The sequence below is a fragment of the Calypte anna genome, chromosome 1 (assembly GCF_003957555.1).
Source record: "Calypte anna isolate BGI_N300 chromosome 1, bCalAnn1_v1.p, whole genome shotgun sequence".
Classification (NCBI taxonomy): Eukaryota; Metazoa; Chordata; class Aves; order Apodiformes; family Trochilidae; genus Calypte; species Calypte anna.
Genome location: NC_044244.1, coordinates 92,816,210 through 92,841,134, shown reverse-complemented (window position 1 = coordinate 92,841,134; position 24,925 = coordinate 92,816,210). Strand labels below are relative to the sequence as shown.

The window sequence follows — 24,925 nt, the reverse complement described above, 5'->3', positions numbered from 1 at the left end:
GGGACCTGCAACACAGGGACAAAACCTAAATGCAGTCAAAATGTGACATCCTCTCCAGCCTCTCTTTTTGAAAATGAAACCAGACTTTGTTTTCATAATTTGATCATGCATAAACTGGTTTGGAAGTTAAGTAACCCAAAACTACCTTAAAATGCAAACAAAACCAGGTTCTTTAGATTCACTTTCAAGTCCAGAAAAAAGACTTGAAAGGGCTGGAGACAATGAAATGACTCATGGCTTGTTTCTCCATATGCCTTTTACTTCCAGTAACATCTAAATCTGAACAGTTCTGAGAGGTTTTGGTCTGAAGAAACTCCCAGGGACTGCGTCCTAATGAAGAAAAGTGAAACAAAGATGCCAAGCTGGCAGCCAATAGGTTTTTATTCCTTCTACAGGGACTTTTTCCTCTCTTAGAAGCTTTCAAGATCTACACAGAATGATTCCCACTCCCAGAAGTTATAAAGGTAGAGAAGAAGAAGGTTTAGAAGAAATTAGGCATAAAAGTAACTTTTGAACTCCTAAGGCAGCACCAGAGGAACTCTTGGCTTTGCAGTTAATATATTATTAACTTTAAATAGACTCTATCTAGCATGGTTCAAAAAGGGAGTGGAAGTGAGCCAGCACCTCTCAGAGCTCTCACTCTGTACTTTGTGGAAGAAACCCTTAGGAAGTGAGATCATGTTATGTAGACATAGGTATAGTCTTCATGGCCACTGGTATATTAAGCTGTGAATAAAATATATTTACATTAAAAGCCACTCAGCTACACAATGAAGTTGTTGAGCTGTTCTCCACCTTGAGCCATGTGTGTAGGTTTAGCAACCAATTAAGATTCAAAGTACTGGCTTGATTTTTTTTTTTGCCATGTATGTCTCAAAGGAATTTTCACTTTACTTCTGCTCAGCTCCAACACAATTACCACAAGATCTTATCTGTAAAAATTCAGAGCAGCTCTTGCCTGTTCATTAGGCTTTTCCATCAACTATAACGTTGGAACAAAGGCACAAAAGGAAACACCAATTGTATTAAGCTATGGGTGAATATTTTCAAATTGTTGTGCAATTACTGAACTAAACTATGGTATTCTTTGTGTAATTATAAAAGCAGGCCTTCTTCCTAAAAACACTTACAGAGATCTCTGTGTTTACATGTTCTTCAAGCTGTTCAGTACTGCATAATAAAGCCAAATTATTATAGGCAAAAATGGAAGAAAGAAACACTGAACTTCCCATGGAAACATACATATTAGTATAGCACTACACTGAGAAACCATGTTACAAAAAGCTAGAAAGTTTAAGCTTTTATCAGGGTAACATGAGATTCACCTGAAGGGGGAAAAAAAAAAAGACTATTGTTTGATTCAACCACTGAAAGAGATCAGGACTGACAATTCTTATCCTGGCTCTTGTTCTTTACATAGGAACCCTCTCATCTGAATTCTCGAGGCTATGAAGGATATAAAGATCCAGAGAAATACCAGTGAGACTGGTACTTAAACAATTAATTGGAATTTAAATTGGACTACAGTCACATAACACGAAGAGAACACCCTAGCCTAAATAAATTGAGGTGGGTGGGGTGGGGTGGTCGAGAATTTTATGGGGGAAAAGATGGAGTGGGAACATGCCACAGGTCTACATTTAGTATTACAAGAATAAAACCAGTACAATTGCCAGTATAAAAATTTTAAAAATTGAACAGGTTAATTGTTCTGTTTTACATGTAGTTGAGGTAAGAATTTTGGTGCAGATTTTGTCAAGGTTCTACTCTATAATAATATTTTTATTTTATCATTCTGTAGTAACAATGAAGTCATGAAACATGACTCTTTAAAAATGTAGCAACAACATGAACAAAACATAATCTAGCTAATTTACACTATATACAGTTTCTATGATAATTATTTTGAAAATCATTTTATTGGATGATGCACTTTAGGTTCACCTCAGCTGAACTTAGAATTAACAGCAGTTCAAGTCATCCGACTACACAGACAATATTGACGTATTCAGAATATATTACTAATCTGGAAGGGTTCTTTTGCAAGCAGTGAATGCTTCTAAATTGTCTAAGGATCATCATTTTTAAATAGCTCAATTTGAAAGTATTTAAAATGAAGGAGGGTCATTTAAAAAGAGTAATATGACAGCAGTTTTTAGTTTGTTGATGCTTTTTTCAGGTTTCTTCTTTTCTCCAAATGTTTTCCTTTTTGAAACCTGTATCTAATGGTGCTGTTCTGACAACAATACTGAAGCCAGCAGACAGCGTTCCCTGTGCTGGGGAGTCTTAACATGGAAAGTAATGAGATTTATTTAACATTGTTTCTTCCAAGAAAACAGGGCTTAACTAAAATAGCAAACTTGTTCAGCAATAAAGTCAGCACAAAACTAAAATCAGTACTGAAGACTATTTTCAGGGAGTAAGACAGAGATTCCACAGGTCCTACAAAAAACACCAAACAAATAACTAAAGTGTAAGCAGTTAGCATTCAATGTCCAAATTACTGTAATTTAATCTGATTATGAGTTCAAACTGTCCCCAGACATACAGACATACAGTCCTCAAGTAATTTCTACATAAGGCTGTTAACTGATATCCAATTTTCCAATAAATTGCTTAAGCAAATGATAATCAGTTAAAACACACCTGTACAGCATATGGCCAGCCAAGCAATTTCTTCGACTTACTGCATTATTTTAATTAGGCTTTTTTCCCACTCGATTATCAGTTCCAGTTATAAAACAAGATTAAAAAAACCTGCTCCTGTACTCCCCTCCACAGCACAGATACAGGTGCCACACACTGCTGTGCTGCCCAGCATCCCTCCTGTTACTATATTGGATCAAACTCCTTTCATCTCAACTGTTGCTCTAATCTGTCTTTTGGCTCCTCAATCCACTCCCATTGCTTCAGGCTGCAGCTAAATATTCTTTCTCTAACAGCAAAAGCAATATTTATCACAGAGTAAGATCTGAGAGAGACAGGTATGCACTCTTTAGCCCTCTCCTGGTGCCTCATAATTGGCTCATCAGGTTATTTGCAGCCAGCTCTGACCTCTTGGCAAGAAATCTATGGCTGAGACTTCTCTTCTCCAGAGGCAGGCTGACAGCCAGGAGTCAAAGGGAGTTTTTGTTCCAACCTTCTACTAAGAGGGTTCTGGGCAATGATGACTTAAGACATCTTAATTAGAAAGCAATCAGGAAGGGCTTCAAATCTGATAGCAGCTGAGGGCCAAGTAAGTGCTAGCATGCATGATGATAAAACCCAACTACATTATACATTCCCAAAAGAAGCAGTATGAGAAGAAATCAAATCTTAGTAGTATCTGTCTCATCATCATGCCCACCAGGCTACATCAGGGTGCCTCTTTACCCATGTTTTCTTATGCACTGGGAGCACCAGCCACACACTTCATCAACACACATTTGCAGAACATCGATGCTTGTGAAATGAAAGGGGGAAATTGTAAAAGAGAGACACATTGTCATGCTGATGTGTCCAGAAGGGAAGCAACAGGTGATTAAGCTTTAATCTCCATTCTAGAAACGCCTAAGGAAAATCCCCTTCTTTTGTTGACATGGAAAGCTCCAGAGACTATTTACCTTGCTGTACATGATGTCACTAAAAGCCCCTGAAACTCCTCTGTTTCTCCTAACCTCAGAGTCCTACAACCCTTCTGACTTCGTGACAGAAAATATTGAGGCTCTTACAACAGCACTTCTGGGCTCCATTATCTATCAGTGACCAGTCATGTAATACACTGACCAAGACAGATGAGAAACACAGAGGTGGCCATGCTAAAGATTAGATTACAGCCTGCCAAAAGCTTTGGACTTTGTCCTTCACTTCAACTGAAAGCACACTGACTGTGGAGCTGGCCCTACTGCAACCACAGCAGGCAAACATGAGGACTGTCTTCAGGTTTGGTGCCAAGCTTGAGGTTGACAGTACTCTCAAAATGCAATGTACAGGCAACCTCTTTGTCCACACAAATACCCTAGGCCCAATTTTGTATAGCTATTCTGACATTTAGAGCAACTTTCTTTTCGGAGAGTTAAAATAGATGCCTGGGATGGCCAAGTTTGCTGAGACCATATGACTAGTGAGATCTCATGGCAGCCAAAACGAAGAGACTCGCCCTCTCCAAGTTGTAAAAAGCTGTCACATGATAGTATCTCTAAATTTTGATTAGATAAGTTCATTGCATTTTGGTATGACAGCTGAAAAACACATGGTACACCATCAGGCACAAGTAACTTCCCATTAATTTGCACAATTAATGACATTCTTTTCCTCTGAGCTCTCATAACAAACAGCTACCAGGACAAAATGGAGACACATATATTATTTCAATCACTTGTACTTACTGTTAGTGCTAGTGTTACTGCCAATGCTGTCATTCCTAAGGGAGCTGGCAGCAACAGGAGGAAACAAAAATGTTTTTGTGACAGCGACTCTGGAATCTAAATAGAAAATGAGTGTGTCAGCATTATGTAACTTAAAATACAGTTCCCTCTATACAAGTTGATGGGCTATAGGGCTACTCTGATGTGGTTATAGGGGTGTTTTAAAAATCTGGCTACTGGCTTGTTTATAAAGTGTATTAGGCCAAAAAAAAGGCAGTCTTATTAAGAGGCAGATGTGTCTATGCACTGAGTGGCTGCTGAATTCTATGAAAGCAATTGCTAGGAACCAAGTTCCTAGGTTATGGCACTGATCTACTTCTAGTTACTGATAACAACTGTGTAATTGGATATGTTGCCCTCATTAAAAAGCTAATAGCTGTCATTAGAGAGAGTAAAAGAAAAGAGAATAAAAAACTTTCATTTACTGGAATGATGAGAATGAAGTGCAGGACCCTGACTTGAGCTTGTTAATTTTTTTACATTAAGTAAACATGAAAGGGTGGGATGAATACGGGCGTGTGTTTAGGCTGCTGTAATTTACAACTTGTTCTCTCTTCCTATACTTTCAGTAGGGCAATCTTAGGCTCCTTTACTGCCTTATAAAAATTAAATAGAGCTTTAATAGAAGATAAGAAGAACAATGTAAAAAGATGATCCAGGATATATTTGGGATGAAGAGAAACAGAGCAGAGTATTGTGAGGTTCTTTGGATTACATTAAGGATCTGTGCCACTAGAAATGGTAGCATCAGTTTCACTGCCAGATAGAACTCGATTTAAGATCAGAAATACAAGCATCGATGTTGTTAATAATTTTAACTGGCAGTAAAAAGAAAACATGGAGATAGAGCATCAGAACCTTCAGGAGATAGGGCACCAGAACCTTCACATTTCTGAAATCAAGGGGAACTACCCATTTGCATCTACTTAAATTCTGTTCCCCCAAATGAGAGCCATCTTACCGTTCTCTGGTGTCTCTACTGTTGAAGGCAGAATGCAGTCATTCTTATCCAAGGTGTCTGCAAACTCCTTGTAGACCTCAATGGTACTATTAAAGTGTCTAAAAAAATCCTCAGGAATGAATGCACCTTCTTCATAAAGGTGACCATTTTCTTTTACAAAATCCTAGGGCAAAATATAGAATTCATCTTGAAAAAAGGTTGAGAGAGATTCTCATTTCAGCACCTCAACAGATGATGAAAATATCTGAAGTTGACATAAAGTGGGTGACCTTTTTAACCTGCAGAAGATCAAACCTGCTGTATACAATCTTCATAAAACATTCAAGACCTTTGATCTGAGGATTTCAAATTAGCTTTGCAAATAGAAATAAAGTATTACTTCAGTATTGTAAAATTTCCAAGGAAATAAAAGCAGTCTCCCATCCAACGCTGATAAGGAAGAGATTATTTTTTTCTTCCCCTCATTAAAAAAATTACCTTGATTTCACATTACTTTGCCATGTTCCACATGGTCCTTTTAATCTGAATGCAAGATCACAACACAATCATATCTATTGTCACACTAGTACAGGGAACAGCATACAATAGTGGGGATACCCTAGTGCACAGAAGTAGGATGAGATCCCTGATAACGTACCTAAAAATAAGAATAGGACTATAAACAAGGAAGTCAAATCACTCTGATGTTTAACAGACAAGTGTGTTATGTCAGACTAAACAACAAGTCTGATGTCCTTGTTAAGATCACTGATGGTTATCTTTTTTTTTTCTCTTTTTACCTGACTCAGACTTTCATAACAACTGTTTCTTATGCCAGTGGGTTGCATTTGACCTGTGGTTACTCTGAACTTCCAAGAAGGAGGACAGTGGTAAGAAAGTGCTTTAAGTATGTACGATGGAAAACTTTCCAGTTTTCACTCAAAAATTATTTGTTTAATCCTGAAAGTACTAGAACTAAGATCATTCTTCTCTGAGGATATCAATAGGTTGTTTCTCTGAATCATGGGATTTTTACTTCTTCATTCAATAAAATAAAATTCCTCTTCCCCAGCCACATCTTAGCTGAGTATATTGTCCCACCAGAAAAAGAAAAAAAAAAAAATACATTGAAGACTGGACAGAAGTCAGTTTGAAAGGGAAAGGCAGGGAATTTCTAAATACCCCCAGCAATATGTTTACACTACTGTAAGGTTACACTACTGTAAGAGAGATTGACTACTTTAGTCCATTTGATTAATTCTGGAAGTTAAAAAGGTTCAATTACAATAGCTAAGGACTTACTTACCAAAACCTCCAAACTCCCCAGAAAATCTATATGGAAGATGAAATTCTTGCCCTAATAAAGACCAGGATGAATTTTGGCCATTTTGTTATGTTTGACTGCAAAACTTACTTTTAATTATTGATAGACTCGTTAGAGCTGGGCAAGAGATTAGAAAGTTAATTTCTCCCCATCATTTTCATCCAAGAGAGTCAGATATCTTGAGTGAGACTCCTGGAATCCTTCCAGCTGCTGTTGGCTTCCAGAAACACATGGAAATGGACTGATATCCTCTAGTCTTTGCCGTGTCTTTGTATTAAAAAGGTCATTAAAACATGGTGAAGCTTTCAGAGCCTCACACACACTGTGACACATATGAGGAGTATATTAATAATTCCAACCACGTCTTTAAATATACATTAGGATCACTAGCAAAATGAGTAATTTAGACTGCATGCACAAGGAAGATTTCCTCTATTTCAAACAAACCAGAAGGAATTAATTATCTTTAGGGTGACGATTACATTTCTGACTACTTAAGTAACTGTATACAGGTCATTGTATAAACTGTAATTCCTTGTAAGCCATTTTCCTTTGCAAGAGGAGATAAGGACTAGCCAATATTAGAACAGTGTACTCAGTGCATTTCTAAACAAAGAAGGATTTCAGATGTACAGGAATAGAAGTAAGAACAAATCTAATGAATCTTCAGACATTTTTAAACTATTGTGGAGTCCCTGCAACATAAAGTTCAAATAAAAACATCCAGCATAAAAGCAAAAACTCTGTATAAGATTACCTTATTTTTATCAAAAGCTAGACATGCCATAAGATCATTAATTATCCTTGTGAGGTTATTGATGATTAAATAGTTGCTTAAAACATCAGACATATCTGAAATATCTGAAAACTTCTGGAGAAGATTATGTAGGCTCCGTGAAAATTCAGGCACCATCAAATGCAACCAACAGTGATTAGGCTGTCAAAAGATAAAAAAAGAAACAGAGAGGTAGATTAAATATCAGACTTTTGCAAAAACTGGTTAAACAACAAAGTGTGCAGAAGTAGATTGGATTGTTCTTTCCAATTTAAATTATCTTGAAAGTTCAAATTAAATTAAAATTTGTCTTCTTTAGCATGGCCAACTTTCTCCTCAGTACTTTTGGTAAATTTCTATTCTCACTGATACTGACATATTTATGGTTGTCTGTTAAATGACATTCCTTCATTAAATTTTTAATGAATGCTAAGCATCAGTCTGTTGAGAATTTGAGCCTTGGGATGAACCCTTTTCCATGCTTTCATTAAGTTGTTTTTTTTTTAATGGCATTTTTTGTTATAACTTCTGCTTTAATGATTTTCTCCAGACTTTCTCTAAACCAGTCTCAGTTTTCATTTTATTATGTTACCCTCCATGACTTAGTTAACCCAAAAGATCCTCTCTCCTGAGGAAGGTTTCCATAAACATTTTGCATTAAATCCATGTGTGCTCTCATCTACCTTAAAACTAGCTAGCTCAGTTAACTCCTTCTCTTCAGCTTTTTCACTAAATGCCATTACTGAGAACAGTTTTTAGATCTAAAAGTTTTTTTACAGAATTTTTGACAACAAAAGTATTCAATTACTTTGCAGACAAAGTCTGTACAGCTGTTCATGTGATTGAAACCTGGCCATTCATCTTGCAGCCTCAGACGGAGTCACTTCTTTTACTTAGATTTACATAATAGTAGTCAAGTACACTAAAAAGCCAACCAGTCCAGGAAAAAGCCTGACTCAATACGGTCAGCAAAAATACAGGTAATGTACTAGTCATGATGCAACATGTACCTGGAAATCTCTTTCCAGTAAATGCTGAATTTTTAATGATAAATGATATAGAAATGTATTTCATAGGTGAAGCTATTTTTCAGTGGTTGAAAGTGTTTCAGGCTCATTAAAGCTTGAGATCTTGACCCAGCATCCCCTAAATACTCTGAGTTTCACTAAACCAGTTCATGCACAGCATCCATTGAATCCATCCACTCCACTTTCTGCAATGCACAGTAAATGTTTGGAGATGTATCTGCTTTTAGACTTAATCTTGTTTAACTCAATTTCTGCAAGAAACCTGCATATATACTCTTTATTGAAAAAAATTTTGCTACTATCATTACCAGCACTGCAAAATGAATTGCTTTCTTAATGACACAAGTGTTGTTCTGACCTGATATATGACAGTTTTTGATGAGGAAAAACACACCTCATGCTTTCAAAGGCTAAGCAAACTATTAGGCTTTTAGGCTTAGGGAACCAAATGTAAATATATTGTTCATCTCCATCTGACTTTTCACTCATACTCAACTCTGATATGCTGATAACAAATGGAGAGTCAGTATTACCACCTTCTGTAATTATTTTACCAATGACTGAGAAAAGAATGAAACAAAATGTGAAATTGATGGCATTTAGCTTGATTCTTTGCTTCCCTTTTTTCCTTCAAATAGAGAAAAAGCAAATAAAACTGAGAAAGCTTGTTGAAACGTACTCCATACAAGCAGCAGGCTTTGTACCATGTCCCATTGCCCTCCTAAGAGAGAGAACACATTTTCCTTACTCTGGTGTAGGAACAAGGACACAGAACTTCTGTGCTTTCCTGAACTGCAGACCTGGAAACCCTTTTCCTCTGACGTCTTTGTGGGTGGGCATTCTCCTCTGGCATGGACTAGCCAAAGCTTTCCACTTCTGCTAGTAAGCATTTGGTGATTCCAGCAGGGAATCTATTTTGCTGCTCCCGTGGCTTAGGATATGCGTGGGAGTCTCCTCTGACTGAACTGTTCTGACCTACAAATCTGTATTTTATGAGAGTTTCAAGTTTTCTTTTCAGTAATATCAAGCTGTGCAGTCATTTGCTATCTCAATATCTACAAAACACAGAGATTAAACTGTTGAAATAGAGAAATGTGACGTTGTTTGCAACAAGAAATAGAGGTTTAACTCTGTTATTTTAGGGCACCTGCAAACCTGACTTCCCCTGTACTTGCAGGTTGTCCTTATTTACCTTTTTCTTTTTACATCTATCTAAAAGCTTCAAGTTTATCTCGTCTTCTTAGTTCAGCCCCTGCTTCTGTCATCTCTGACTTTTAACCTTCAGGTTAGACTACACAGTTCACTCTATGCGAGACTACTTTTAAAGCCACTCTGTTTCCTTGAGCTAGTTCATAATGCAACAACCCTTCTGTTTAATGGATCAGGTCAGTCTGATCCTGTTACATGCATACACTACCTTTGCATCTGCTTTGAGTTCACCCTGCCTTCTTACCTTAAGTCATCTACACTTGAGACTTGCTACCTTGGGCATATTTCCCACTTCAAGCACACAGTGAAGATTGAGATCTATTGAACAAAAACCTGCAGCATACCATTTCAATCCTTTGAGAGCTGAACAAAGAGCATTCGCCTTATACAAACCGTGGATTTCCCGGCTTGCAGGGATCTTGCAAAACCCAACAGAAAACCTACTTATTCAGCCAGCCTTTGCTGAGGTATGCATAACACAACCTGAAATCCCCAGAGAGGAATTTGGCCAAGTGGGATATGAATACCACTGAAAACTTCCTCCTGCAAAGGCACGTGGCCAAGAGCTGCACCTTCTATCCCCATGACTGAAAGTGGCATATGAACAAAGGGAATATGGAAATACAGGCTCTGAACTTCTCTTCCTCCTATTTATTTCTTGGCTACTCATCATTAATGTAAACTGGATCTAAGTTTATGAATACGATGCAGCAGGATGACATGGTATTTAAACTACAGAAAAAAACCCCTGCATACTCGCAGCCAAAACTGAACGATAGAGTGGGGTAAGAGTTAAGCAGTGAGAATGACCAGGACTCATCACTTAATCAGGCTCCCTGGCCTTCTTCATGCCAACCATCCCAGGAGCACAGTGGAGGGAACTGACCTGATCCAGCCTGGCTCTTTCCCATCAGCTTTTGCACTCATCCTACCAGCTAAGATGCAGTGCTCAGGCTACAGCTGTCTACCACGGACATGACTTTCATCACATCAGGCACTAAAGTAATTGAATTTCATAAAGAGCCACAGCCAGGGGATGGCAGTAGCCACTCTGCTTACATTTTCTCTGTTTATTGGGTATTTTCAGAAATGGAAAATTTTCCATCAGTTTAAATTATATTACTTAATTATTATATGATCTAGCATCTGACTTCCATAGCATTTGTTCTACAGACATTTTCTGCCTAAGCAATCAAGTTTAAACTGGATTTTCTAACGTATGCTAAGTTTTAGTAAAAGTCTCGAGCTTCCAACATAACTCATAAGAACACTGACAGATCTGCCGTAATACCTCATAACCTCAAAGCTCAGGGCCCTTCTCTACCTCACAGCCTCATTTTCCTCCAGCCATCTTCTTAATTAATGTTTTTCAGAACTGAGAGAGTGTTGCTACTGGCATCATTCTCCAATTTCTGTGGGAATATAGCTAGATTTGCTACAGTGTTTTAGGATAGGATGCATTTTTATATGTGTATCATAAAAAAGTGGATTTTCACAGTGAAAACTTTGAAGAGACATAAACACAGCTTCTTACATCTACCAGATAATTTCCAGCTACATATATGTATACAATTATTCGCTTTTAACACATGCAAAATATTTTTGTTTAATTGACAAACTAGTTCTTTTCTTACTTTTTCTTCCCTTAAAAAAATATAGTACAGTATTGGATTCACCATAATATCCACTTTCACCTTTTTGCTTCTCTCCTTTTTCTTGCAGTATGCAACAAACAAGAGGCCTTTTTCAATGTGTTATTCTTAATAACTTTTTTTTTAATTAAGGAAAAGCATTAAAAATATCTAGTAGAATAAGTGATAATATGACACTTTCTAATACAAAATGTTATAAAATATTAATGAAAGATGATTGTATTTATTTGAAAGAATATTGCAGAAAGAATAGTACAAAGCACATTGGAATGAAATACTGTCCTCACTTGCTACCGGTTTGTTCAGTTACTGACATTACTATTTGCTGAACTTTGGGTTGTCTTCATTGGCTACTCAGCATTTCTTCTGCTTTAATGGTGTTTCTACTGGCTTAGACCAGAGGGACATTCCACAGTAAATTCCAAACTTCAATTAGAAAGAAACTACTTAAGAAAGAACCAATTTTCAACTTAGGTGTTGAAACAACAGTCCAACCATAGTTCGACTTTTCCCATAGAAAATGTTAATAAAATTAGTACATTTTTGTAATATTCCTGTAACTAAAAAGGTTTTAAGTGACTGCAAGAATACCTCTACAGTTCTTTTAAATGAATACTTGTGAAGTGGATGAAAAGTGAAATACCCATTATGTAACTGTAAAATAGATCTAAAACATTACACCCACTACTAGTTCCAGTGGGCTATTTTATTGGGATTAACTTGAAGTGGTTGTACATACCAGACTATCCATCTTCGGGACATATTTAAGGGTTATCATATAATCATTTGGGAGATTTCCAACCTACAATGAACAGATAATAAATATGTTATTACTGACCACACAAAGTAAGACTTCATTTCCACTATTTAACAAAATCTAGCAAATATTCAATAACATTTTTATGTAACCTACCAAGAGCAAAAGCTTAAACACTGTTTTCTATGGAGGTGCTACTCTTATTTGCTCACAAGTGAAGCATCTTTCCACACCCTTGTAACATTCCCTAATCCAATCTGATCATGTTAAATCCTACCACTTCCCAGAAGAATTAGTCAGTAATGTGGTGGTAAGAAGGGATCTGAGGTTAATCATTATGGCAGAAACTCCACTGCATTTTTATATTTTAATGGCATGTCTTGAAGTGACAATTGGTATATAACCCCAACCACTCAGAACAGAAGAGCTCCAAGCCTTTTTCCTTCAAAAAACATTCCACTTCAGCAAGCATTTGAACCTACAGAAATACCTTCCTGACTTGTGTTATGTACCAGCTCAGAAAAACACTTGAGTACAACTTCAGCTTTGAAGTTGTGCCTCTTACTAATGATGAGCAATATAATTATATCACAGCAATGTCCTGGGGCGAAGGAGAGCTTCCACACATGTAAGCTGAGCATGGCTCTGCAGGTGTGGATGAGCATGGGGTGTGGAAGAAGGGTTCTCAATTATACAACTCAGTTTCCCACAGATGGGATCCAACACTACTGTAAGACGTGGCTGATCATTTGGGGAATTTGCTGAGTGCAGAGATGAACAGGGAGATGCTGCCAGGATCCAAAATTTCTTGAAGTACTTCTTTAGAAAGGTTTAATAATACCGTGATGCTTAATGACATAGTAGATATATTTTCTTCTGTATCAGTGAAGTATTCAATTGATATTTCTTATTGGGACTTGAAATTCATTTAGTTCAAAGACAATAAGCACACATATAATTCCTTTAGTGAAATGGAATCTACACTTTGTTAGCAAAGAATTTTTACTTCTCAGGGTTAACTCTAATTTTATTAGGGCTGCTGCTTGTTCTCCTGATATAGCAACAACACAACAATTATAGTTTTTTTTCTGTGCAGTTGTTAGGTAATATTTGGCTGACAGAACGACAGAACAGGATGTTTTATTTGTTAATTAAAAATTTATTTAAATTAAAGAATTTCTTTTAAAATAAATTTCAGAATGGTTGGTGTTAGAAAGGATCTAGGACGATGCTTACAAATAGTCAGTCACTAGTGAATCCCCAGCATTTTAAAACTTACATTGTGGGCTGAACCACATGTTCAATGACATCTACCTTTCTCCTACAGCTTAAAAAATCAAGTTTTATACTAATGTCCCTAATAAATTCCTTTATTTACATCAGTTTTCTTCTTTCTTTTTCCACTTGTGCATTCCAAAAGAAGGAGTTGAAAAAGCACCACTGAAATATTCTGTATTAATTTTTATTTGTCTAGAATTTTGGGGAGCTGATTCAAGATAACACAAATACTCGAAAATACATTTGTTATTTCTTTAGAGCATCTTACTTATTCTAAATTCTTATCCATACATTTTTGTGCATTTTTCCTTCCTCTGAAATCACCCAGACATGATGACACACAAATAGGTAATCCACTCTCTTCTCCAGCTTGCTTTGCGTGCCTAGAGAGCCAGGATTTGCAGCACTTCAAGCAGCAAAGATAGTGAAGATGCTACTGCATGTGCTAAGTTTCCAGCACTCACTGTAGAGGGATACAGTACTTAGCAATGTCAGCAAAAGCACTGTTCTTTAAGAAAGGTCACTGGAAGATTAAATTTGTTCTGAATCAATGAACACTACAAGAACTGATATGCATTATGTATACAATCTACTTTACTGGCATCAGAGCCTGTCAAGCACTTTTCAAGCACAGCTAAAAAAATATAGCAGCACAGTTAAGAAAATATAACAGCGCAAGAGTTCTTATAGTTTCTCAAACAAAGCCAGAGAATACAGCTCAGCCTCTTCTTGACAGACTGTGAATCAGGAAAGATATTTTTGAATTTACTACTAAAAATGAATCACTGGAAGGAGGGTGTCAAACAGAAAATATATGCCCTGCCCAAAGAAGAAACAACCTGTTAAAGTTTTATTGATTAAACTCCATATGCCAGATGCACTGCTGATGGTAAATGATGGAGCTCAGTCAAAGCAAGGGAGCTATATTTGAGTCCCAGTTGGACTTCCCAACTGATTCACAGAAAATAGGGTAGAGCCCCTGATGTAAGAGCAAAGGATATATTTGTACTAAATCTGTGCTTTTCGTACTGTCTTACTTTCCTGAAATGAATACTGAAATGTCATTGAAGACTAGGCACCAAGACTGCTACCCAAAAACCAATCACTTGCATTTGAACTTCTGAAATGATCCAGAAAGGAACAAAAGGACTCTGTATACCCACTGTATGCTGGGTGCCTGGTTGCTGCTGCTCCCAGGAGGGAGCTTCATGGGGCAGAGTACAGGAGGGCTCTGACCTGCCTGAGCAAAAGGGGATGGAAAGGGCCTGTCCCTTGAAATTCCCTAAAGCCCCAGAGTGACTTTTTTTGGCTCCTACATTCAACTTCTTAAATACAGTGACAAATCTGGGGGCAACAAAACACCTGCCCGCATGGCTTTCCTTCAGAGAAAACAGTTAGATGACTATAGAGAATGTCAACTGGTCATCTTGAAAAGTATAGAACTAAAATAACTCTGAATTTCAAGGAAGATCCCACAAAATCTTTCCCAGATTCAGTGAGTTTCTGTGATTTTAGAAGTCCTATAAAACTCTGAGAATAGCCAGAGAACAGGAATCCAGACTTACGTGTTTAAATCCATACAAAATCAACGTTAAGTGCTGTATTCCCAGTTGTAACAAAATCTCAAACTAGGGAAAGTAAGATTCCTTTTGGCATACAGAGGTCTGAATATTTAATACCGCTATGTTAACACTGTAACCACTGTAACACATAACCCAAATATACTTTCAAAATATGCTTAAGGTCACAGAGACAGTGAAATAGAAAAAAGATGTAAAAGTGATTTGGGTTCCATATACTACTCTTTCATGGCAGCAGCAGAACAGAAACGAGATGACTTATCTCAGCAGTGAAGTGCTTTGAAATGAGGGCTACTGCTCTTGGAAATTCTCTTTATTGAGACTGTTCTGAAAATTTTAAGGAGACAAGCACAGATATCATTTTTTGTTTAAGAACAGCTCAAAGATAAGTAAGCCTTTAAAGAAAAAATATTTCCACTTACCATTGTCAGTGATTTCTTTTTTCATTCTGAAGCACATGATGGGAATATCATGCTTTCCTTTTGGCTACCATTTCAACCTCTCATTAATCTCTTTCTCATTCCCCTTTCCTATTCATTAATGCCACTGCACCTCCCTTCTCTATATATTTGGCTTTTCTTTTCCTGCAGGAGATTCCACTTTCCATCTATCATTTCCACAATCTACTCTATCTCATCTGCTAATGAAGCAGTTAATAAAATCCTCATCATTTGGCTTAAGGCAACATGATAACAATTTCCGTTCACACTTCATACAGTCACAGTGGCAGATTATTTTCATGATAACAACACTGGATCATTTTTTTTTACCTCCTTCACTCAGGAGAGTTAGATACATTTAGAAATAAATATCAAATGTTGCCAAGAATGCAACATTTAAAGCAAAGATGCAATTTGAAGAAAGAAAAAAATTGCTTTAGATAAGTAGATCCTGGAAGAAAGGTGAAATTTTTTTTCTTTTGAATGTTGGAAGCCCAAACATAAAGTCGACATTTCCTGACCAGATTGCTTGTTTGAGGCATGCCTTTTCAAATACTTTGTTAATGGATGAAACCAAAATATGTGGTACATTCTATATGTACTGCATAGCTCAGTGAATTCTACTTTTCAAGTCTGATGTTCATATTTAACAAACTTTTATACAACAGATTCCTAATTCGTATGCAAAATCAGACTCATGCAGCTTTCTGTTGAGTTACTGTGCTGAAAAGAGCAATGGGGACAAGCTTTATTGACAGGGGCTGCAATTGCAGTTTCATAATACAGAACATTTATTCATCAAGTGTTGTGTTTTCCTCCAGACATCTTCATTTAAAAAGAAGCAGGAGTTCAAGTGATTAGTGATGCAGAATGAATACTCTCTAAATACTTTTGTTCCCTATAGGTATGAAATTACGCTCTTTAAAGTTCTCATTATTAAAAAAAAAAAAAAAAGACCAAACAAAATGTAATTGTTCAATTGTTCTTTGATTCTTAAAACCATTTCACTTGGGACACATTCCTCATATGACACAATTATGTTCTAAAGATATGAATAAATTCAGTCTTACAGAAAATACAAGTAATTTTTTGTATGAACAGATACCAGTCTTAGATTAATTCATGCTCAGACACCTTAATGTTACTGAATCTGCTCTTTCTTTTTGATTCTAGCTTCTGCTCTGAGTCTAGTATGACGCCAGTGAAAATCCAGATTAACACCACTGAAAACAAGTTACACCATACATCTGTCCCCAATTTATTACTCAACACAAAGTTGATTAGGCAAATGACCCACATGTCCAAGCACTGCTCAGTGTGCCTTATTTATTCTCCAATAGCTTAGGCTTAATAGATGTCTCTGGTCTTTATTGACAGTAAGTGTTAACTGAGGCATGTTCTTATCATATCCCTAGAGCAGAGGACAGTCACAGCCACGTTCAGAATTTTTCAGTCAGTCATACAGGGGCCTTATAGCTCTTAGAACAAAAAACCCAGAACCAAATAAATGCTGTTATGACGTGAGAAACTATGGAGGTTTTGAAAGCAAACATACATGGGTCTGTGAAAAGGAAAGAGCCAAAATGCTAAACTTTGTTATAGACCTTAATGGCTGGGGAGAGATGGTGATATACTTGTACAGTGAGAAGAATAGGCGCAGGGAAAACTTAACATTTTGTGGAGATGAAGAAATCATAATCCACCTCAGTGGAGGATTCAGGCCATACTGAATCTAAGATGATGTCTGAGCACTTGTGATGAGACAGGAGGAAGAGAGGCAATATCCTAAACTGGGACTTGCATACTGCTGCTGAGCAGCAAGTTTATCACACATAGGTATGGGACTACACTCATGACTGTGGACAAAAGGGTTTAAAGATGATGCCAGTTTGGTGGAGAATAAAGCCTTTTGAAATGTCAGACCACTCTCAGCAAGTGTTACAGAGTTTGTGGATAACATCACAATAACTATGGGCAATTACTGTACTCATAAGAGTGAAATCCTCACCAGTACAATTTGTTCTGAGCATGGAATGTGAGGACATTTATTAAAGACACTATGTCCTATTAGAACAAACTGTATCAGTGGGAAAAAAGACTTTCAGGCCAAAAGGATCAATAAAGAACGCAGACATAATTTTGAACATATAAGTCATCAGAATATCATTGCCGAATTCAATGAGTACATTTTGTTTCAAAAAGCAGAAGTGGTACAACACCATTTTAATAATTTACAAGAGGTGTAGGGTCTCTTGAATTATATTTTTATATATGTTGTAGTCCAGATTATGTGTACTAAGGTTATACTTCATATAGCATAAAGAAATAGTACTTTTTAGCAAAGTAAAGTGATAATTCAGTATTCTCTGCGAATTTCTCCTGTCTCATACTCATACTGTCAGGTAATAATATATTGTTTTAAAGATACTTAAAACCTTATTATATATTTTTTTTTTCATTTTCTTCTCAATGTCAAGTTGTCAAGCTTTATGCAGTATTTCAAAAGAGAATGACCTACTTGCTATACAGTCAGTTTAACCAAAACCAAGATTTCTTAAACTAAATTTAAGATTCTAAAGTTATTTCCATGTTATCTCTTCAGTTCTCAAGTGGCTTTTTAGAAGTCATTTCCACATGAAAAATCTATGCAAATGTTAACAGATAGACAGACAAAGCAGGGTTACAGACTTTCCTCAAACCATTCTCAGATGTTTATACAACTTAAAACAGAGAATCCAGGTGTCTGGGCTTTGTACCTCTCTACTCAAAATTATCTTTGAACTTGCTATTTAACTTCACCCAAAGTTTTGCATTTGGTAGAGAGATCTGAAAGGTATGGGTTTAAGTCAGGAGAAGAACTGTACAGCATCCTTACTGAGGAGTAAGGAGGAGCTCAGCTCTACCCCACTCTGCTCAAGCTTGGCAGCAGCAGAAGCACACTGTAAGCTGAACAGCTGTAAGCTGGCAGAGGTTTTCCTCCTGGACAAGCAGCACAGACACCAAAATGGTTACCACATGAAGTCCTTCCTGCTCAGCCCAAGCAAAAAGGGCTATAAGTTTGGCAAGAGGTCAAAAATATTGCTCAGGTAAGCATCATGCCTTAGGGACATGGGAGGGAACTACCAACCATGCTGATTGTGTGGGGATGTGGAGGAGAGTAGGGGGTATGGAAACACAGTGCTGCAGGGATGTTTTTAAGAATTGTGGTTGCTGGACTAGTCTGGAGGAAGATGTAGGAGCACGATAAGGAAAGTCACAGTCAAATTAAAGACTAATTTTTATTATATTGTTTCTTTCATAAGTTATCTGAAAAGCAAAGCATGATTGCTCAAGCGAAATGCAAATTTTTGTAAACTATATTTATACATTCTTGAAGATCGAATTGCTCTAAAGGGAAGGTTAAAGTGTTTGTTTTGAAGATACATAATTGAAAAAAAGCTATTGCTAACCCTATACTAGACAATTTCACCAGTCCTCACAGGAGTTCTATTGCTCTGTCATGCTTTCAACACGTTCATACTCTTTCAAGAGACGAAATATTATCTTGAAGAAACATGTCAATACTTAAGAATTCTGCCCAGAGGGACTAATGTCAAGCACTAAGCATCTGAATAGGGTTATAGAGCATATCCAGAGATTTGCACTATGCGCCAGTCCTAAGAAAACAAAAACACTTCACTGGTAGCAATTGAGAGGCACTCCAAATTAAGATTTTGATAGTATTAACACTGGTATTGCAACTGCTTTTTCCCTAATGAAGCCATAATTTTCAGCTGAAGTCAGTAAGTAGATAAAGGTATTCTTGCTAAGTGTTCCGTATATATTATTTGGTGTTAGATCCCGCACTGCTGAAAATTGGCATAATTACTGATTTCTGTGGAGTTAAATACCAACTGCCTTCATGTAGGAAGATGCAGTTTTCTAGGATAATATAGTGTCCAGTTAAGTAGGAGTTAAGATGTACTAAAATTAATTCAGTTCTTACATGAAGCTCTGAGTCCTCCAGATTTGAACTTCTAGGTACAGCAAATAGAGAGACATGTAATGAGTGTAGGTCACTCACACCTAAAAACTGTAAGAGCTGCACAATTGCTATGACCTTAATTGCTACAAGGATGTATAATATCACACTATTTTTGTATAAGGCACAAATTTCCCATATATCCAAGGTAAAGACTTCCATTTCCTTTCAGTTGTGTTTGCCGCCAGTCTGCTACGTAAAAATCAGTAACACGTAGACAATAATCTTTCATCTGCATGGGAAGGAATCTGATCCCAGACAATTTCTGAGGAAGCCTGGAGGAAGGAAAACACATATGTACTCCAGCTTGGTCAAGAAGGTCATCTCTTCAATGAACTCTGAAATCTATTCTCCAGTCTCTGAAATAAAGGTTTTGCTTTTGATCAAATGATAGACTTTGCTGGATTAATTTTTTTTCAATATTCCTCTGGTTCTAATATAGATTTGCTAACTTTTCTTAAAAGTGTAAGTGCCATTGGACTGACTAGTGTTTAACATAAAGAATGATTTTAAATAAAATCTACTTACCAATTTTGCTATGTCATTCACATCATCTGTCACTGGATTCCCGCAGGAACTCTGGGCTTTTACAATAGGATTAAGCAGGAGTAGTTGAAGACAAAAGCAAGTGACAATCCAAGTCTATTGAATAAAAGAAATTTAAAAAAAAACAAAAAAAGAAGTAAGACATCTCCAAACATGTAGTAACAAAAGATTTTTTAGTAATTTTTTTCATATCTACAAAGCCTAGATGCAACAACAATACTCTTCATCCTTCATAAGGACCTACTCATACCTCTATACTATAATCTTCATGGGACAGTTCCAGAGAAATGCACTTAACTGATCTTTTCCAGAAGCAAGAACCTTTCATTTAATAATGGAAAACCTGACACTGAGCCATGAGATTATTTGTGCAGGATTCTGATTAGGTGATTTTCTGCAAAGTGTACAGATGCTAAAGAAGAGAAGGAGACAAACTTTTCAGTGTTCTTCATCACTAATGCAAAGTTAACTAAATACCTCTCATTCACCTGATGAGGTATTTGATAAGACTGTGCCTCTAATGTGATAATGGATGATAAGGAACAAAATTATACCAGACCACAGTAAGATAAAAGGAGAAAGTTCGTAATCATAGACATTACATTTGGGTACTTAAACTGCAAGCTAAACCACAACTGGACTCTGCTCAGATACTAGGATCTCAAGAAGCAATAGGCATTTTCTCTAAGTGACGTACCCTGGTCTCTCAGGAGCAGCAGCCTGGCTTTGGCACTACATTCCCCTCCTAAATCCTACTAGGAACAGCAATGCAATGTACTCACACAGGCTTATGAGACAGCCAGAAAAGCACCAGATAACTAGCTGTGATGCACACGGGTGTCTCCTTGGCTACACTGCCTGAACTTCTTCGCCTTCTGTTGTTCCTTGTGCTTTGCTGGTTTCCCACAGAGCCCCGTGCCAAGTTTAAGCTGAAGATCTTTAGTTCCAGAATGTTAAGGCATTTAAGTTATGGATAATCAAAAGTTGCCTCGGGTTGCGAAGCTTCTTGTGCCAGCTGACTGAATCTGTCAGCAAGAGCTGATGATGGTGTACATTTATTGCAAGTATGGAATTTGCCTGTGCAGGCTCACGAGCCTCCATGAGGGCAGGACTAAGCCCAGAATTTGCTTTTGCACAAACTGTGATGCACCTTAGCCCTGTCTGCTCCCTGTGATAGGCAGAGAGCTCCCATCTCAAGCCTTGCCTTTCAAATGCTATCCAACCTTTCCATTTAAGACCAAAGCAAATCAAACAACATAGACGAAGCTCTCTAGGAAAGCAAAGAGAGAAGATCTCAGATTTGAAAGATTAGGTAGTATTATAGTCACTTAGAGAGGCTAAGAAAGCATGATGATAAAGATCACTCAGGAGCTACTAAACATGACAGAACAGTGCCTGGCAGTTTCCCTAGAGCTGCTAAATGACAAGTAAATCTTTCCCTTATATCTCTTCAATCTTATATCTCTCTTACATCTCAAGTAAAACTGGTCATTTGCTTTTATAAAACATGGCTTCCTGATTCATTTAGGCAAAACCAGTGTGGGCTGATGATGAAAAAGCCAATCTAGGCCTCCGCCCCCTTCCTTTTGCAGCGGCACCAATGAGATGGTTTAGCCAGCTGTACCAGGCAGACAACTTCAATTTTTGTTTTCCTGTGCTATTTTTAAGGTAGATAGCTTTCTGATCCAGGTAACTGAGGCAGCAGAAATGCTTTTTTTACAGATGAGACAAACCAGGACTGCCTGTTTTGGTGGAGCCTGAACTTGGCTGTCCTTAAACTGTACTGTCAGACACCACAGATTCAGGAGGGTGGGTAGACTTATACACAAAGATATTGAAACTCTTCAAAGAAAGTACACATTCAATATGCAGTATGCCTTTTGAGGATGCCTATAGGAGTTAGAAACAGTTTGAATTTAATATTTGTACCAATAATTATTGAAAATAACTACCTATGTGAAGAGTTGAGAGTTAAGTACCTACAAAGTCTTACTTACAAAATCTCCGTATCTTATGCTGTACAAAGCTTTGCACTTATACATGTATGAACAACACACACTCTGGGAAGATGCAATGAAGATGTTGCTAGTCTTTGAAAAGACATTTTAGTCTGACCTTGCAGTGTATAAGAGCTCAAATTTGTTTAAGAACAATCTTTTAGTGGTCAGAGAAACATCTCACTTAAGCTGCAGAATCACAGAAGAAACCAAAGGGGACCTCAAGTTAGCCAACTTCTTCTCCACTATGATTTTTGAAACAGAATTGTTATTTATAACAGGCTATATTAATGACAACCGGCTCCAAAGTGTACTGACTATACTGCTTTCAAGAATTAACAAAAAAATTATTCTACCTTCAGAGTTAAACAGTACACGAGCAATTACTCCCACTGGGGTTCAGGGACATTTACCTGGCATGGTCTTTGGAGATGGGATTGTGTTCCCCAATATTGAGTATGTAAAAGAAGATGGAATTTGTTCACTGGCTTGTGTCACTGTCATAGGATGATATTTAACTTAAAAGTAGCAAAATTCTTTACCAGGAAATACTTTTTTGCTAGATCACCTGGGTAACATTAATAAAAGGAGCATCACACTCCAAATAAAACCAGAACTCTGATGCATCTTGTCAATTATCATATTGCTAGATCTAAAGACAACCCATACATGAACCTTAAAATCACTACATATTTTATAATTATGCAAATCAATAAGAATATGCTTTTTTCCTATGTAAATAATGGGATCTAAATACATAGTAATTTTTATAAGTGCTATTAAAAATAAAGTCTTTGTAAATTTTGAGATGATTTGAGGTTTTTCTTGCTTATTTGTTCTCTCTGTTATCCAACAGGCACTGAAAATCTGCAAAATACTCTAGTTTCAACATGCCTATTATCCAAAATCTTTTAATTATTTGCACTTACAGAATATTTACATTCCACATGCCTACAGGCACATTATATGTAAGGACTGTATAGATCAAAGAGCTAAGTTATTATTATGTTATTTACTAATGACCAAACCTGCTGTTTGAGCAAAATGTGAATAGACTGAATTAAACCAAGGACAGAACAAAAGTGAACCTTAAACAACAATGTTATAAATAGAGATTCCAGTTTTACATTTTACTAAGCATAACTGAAAGTTACCAACACAGCACTCATAACAGATTTCCATATATAAATACTTCTAAGCCAAAGTGGGATTTTCAAAGATGGCCACAGGATTTAATCAGACATCATCTACTAGCATTAAACTGAGGATACATGGCAGACAGGAGGTAGACCTGTACATCAATGGGCCTTTTCCTGGTTTTGGCTCAAAAGATATTCAGCTGTTTTTCAAACTCTGAAATCTCTTAAATACCAAATATTTAAGTTGCTTTAGCAAAAAGGGGAAAAAGGTAATTATTAGACTGGAAAGGCTAATTCAAATTAAGGATTCAAAGTATATACTTTTAGTCATTCTGCAGATTATTATTGCCTGTATGCCACAATCTCTCATTTCTTCTAAGTACATTTTAGGGCCCTAGCTAGTGATTCCGTGTGTTGAAGGTCTTCCTTTCAGTTCTAAATCAACAACTTTTTCATTTATATTCTTCATTTGCTATCTGGAGTGTTGACAAAGACAGCTGAAATGAGTTCTTTAACATCTTTTTTACAGTATGCTATGAAAGACATTATACACTGTTTAACATGCAGCTAACTAACTCCTTATATGGAAAGCAGCAAGGGGAATACCACATTGCTAAAGAAGCAAACCTTTGGAAATTCTGGAGATTTCCAAACATCTAGTTTGTACTGCTAACAATTCAAATCATAAATAGAGAGCAATAATCCAAGAAAAATTGCCAATAATAAAACACAAAAATACCTGACATTGAGCACGGGAAGAGGTGGGAACTACACAGACAAATGAGTTCTTCATTATAAAATTTCTTGCATTCAAATCATGTTAGCCATGAAATTTTTCAGCCCAGTTTCTTGAACAAATAATCCAATTAACCAATCCAATTAAGTTACAGCTGCAGTATGGTTAGCTGACAAAGTAGAACAATATTCACCCTGGGCCAGGCTTCCAAAATTTATTTTTCACTTCTGCTAATGCTGGGGTTGGAACATCTCTCAATATTGGCTCCCCAGGCAGTGTTTGCTTGCTGCTTTGCAGAGGCACAGATTGTGAACTTCTGTCTTAGACAACATGTTTAGTAATTTAGCTGTGATAGAGATAGTTAAAGTCATGGAAGAATTGTCTTTAACCAATTAAGAAATTTACTGTCAGTGTGGAAAAATCTTAAACTGAAAGATGAGTATTGAGGAGAGGCTGAGGGAGCTGGGGCTGTTCAGCCTAAAGAAGAGGCGGCTCAGGGGAGACCTCATCGCTCTCTACAGCTCCCTGAAGGGAGGTTGTAGCCAGGTGGGGGTTGGTCTCTTTTGCCAGATGACTTTCAACAAGACAAGAGGGCATGGTCTTAAGTTGTGCCAGGGGAAGTTTAGGTTAGATATCAGAAAGAATTTCTTTACTGAGAGGGTGATCAGGCATTGGAATGGGCTGCCCAGGGAAGTAGTGGATTCTCCGTCCCTGGAAATATTTAAAAAGAGACTGGATGTGGCACTCAGTGCCATAGTCCAGCAACTGCAATGGTGGTTCAAGGGTTGGACTCGATGATCTCTGAGGTCCCTTCCAACCCAGCCAATTCTATGATTCTAATGGAATCCAGTTCCCGTTTTCATGGTATTCAGTGATACCTTCACCTATGCAAATGACAGTGCTAACTTTAGCACTCTAAACAGCTGTGCCTAAATACAACTTAAATGCTAAATATTGCTAAAGTCCCAAAAGAGGGAGTGAGGTATGGAAAAAAATTCACCCATGACCACCTAGTTCTGGAAGCAGTGAATTATTCTGGTAAGCACATCTGAACTGAAAAGGTTTCTACATGCTCTCAGGTATGCCGGAGATACTTT

General features: G+C 37.1%; 1 protein-coding gene across 1 annotated transcript in view; it reads right to left on the bottom strand.

Annotated features, from left to right (window-relative positions):
* KITLG (KIT ligand) overlaps window positions 1-24,925 on the bottom strand; it is a 57,218-nt gene that overhangs the window by 9,922 nt on the left and 22,371 nt on the right. Inside the window, exons 2-6 of the mRNA XM_030451225.1 lie at window positions 19,939-20,052; window positions 12,074-12,136; window positions 7,428-7,607; window positions 5,368-5,530; window positions 4,368-4,463 (exon numbers count right to left, since the gene is read on the bottom strand). Coding sequence (XP_030307085.1) covers window positions 4,368-4,463; window positions 5,368-5,530; window positions 7,428-7,607; window positions 12,074-12,136; window positions 19,939-20,052 — 616 coding nt within the window. The remainder of the gene's footprint in view (window positions 1-4,367; window positions 4,464-5,367; window positions 5,531-7,427; window positions 7,608-12,073; window positions 12,137-19,938; window positions 20,053-24,925) is intronic.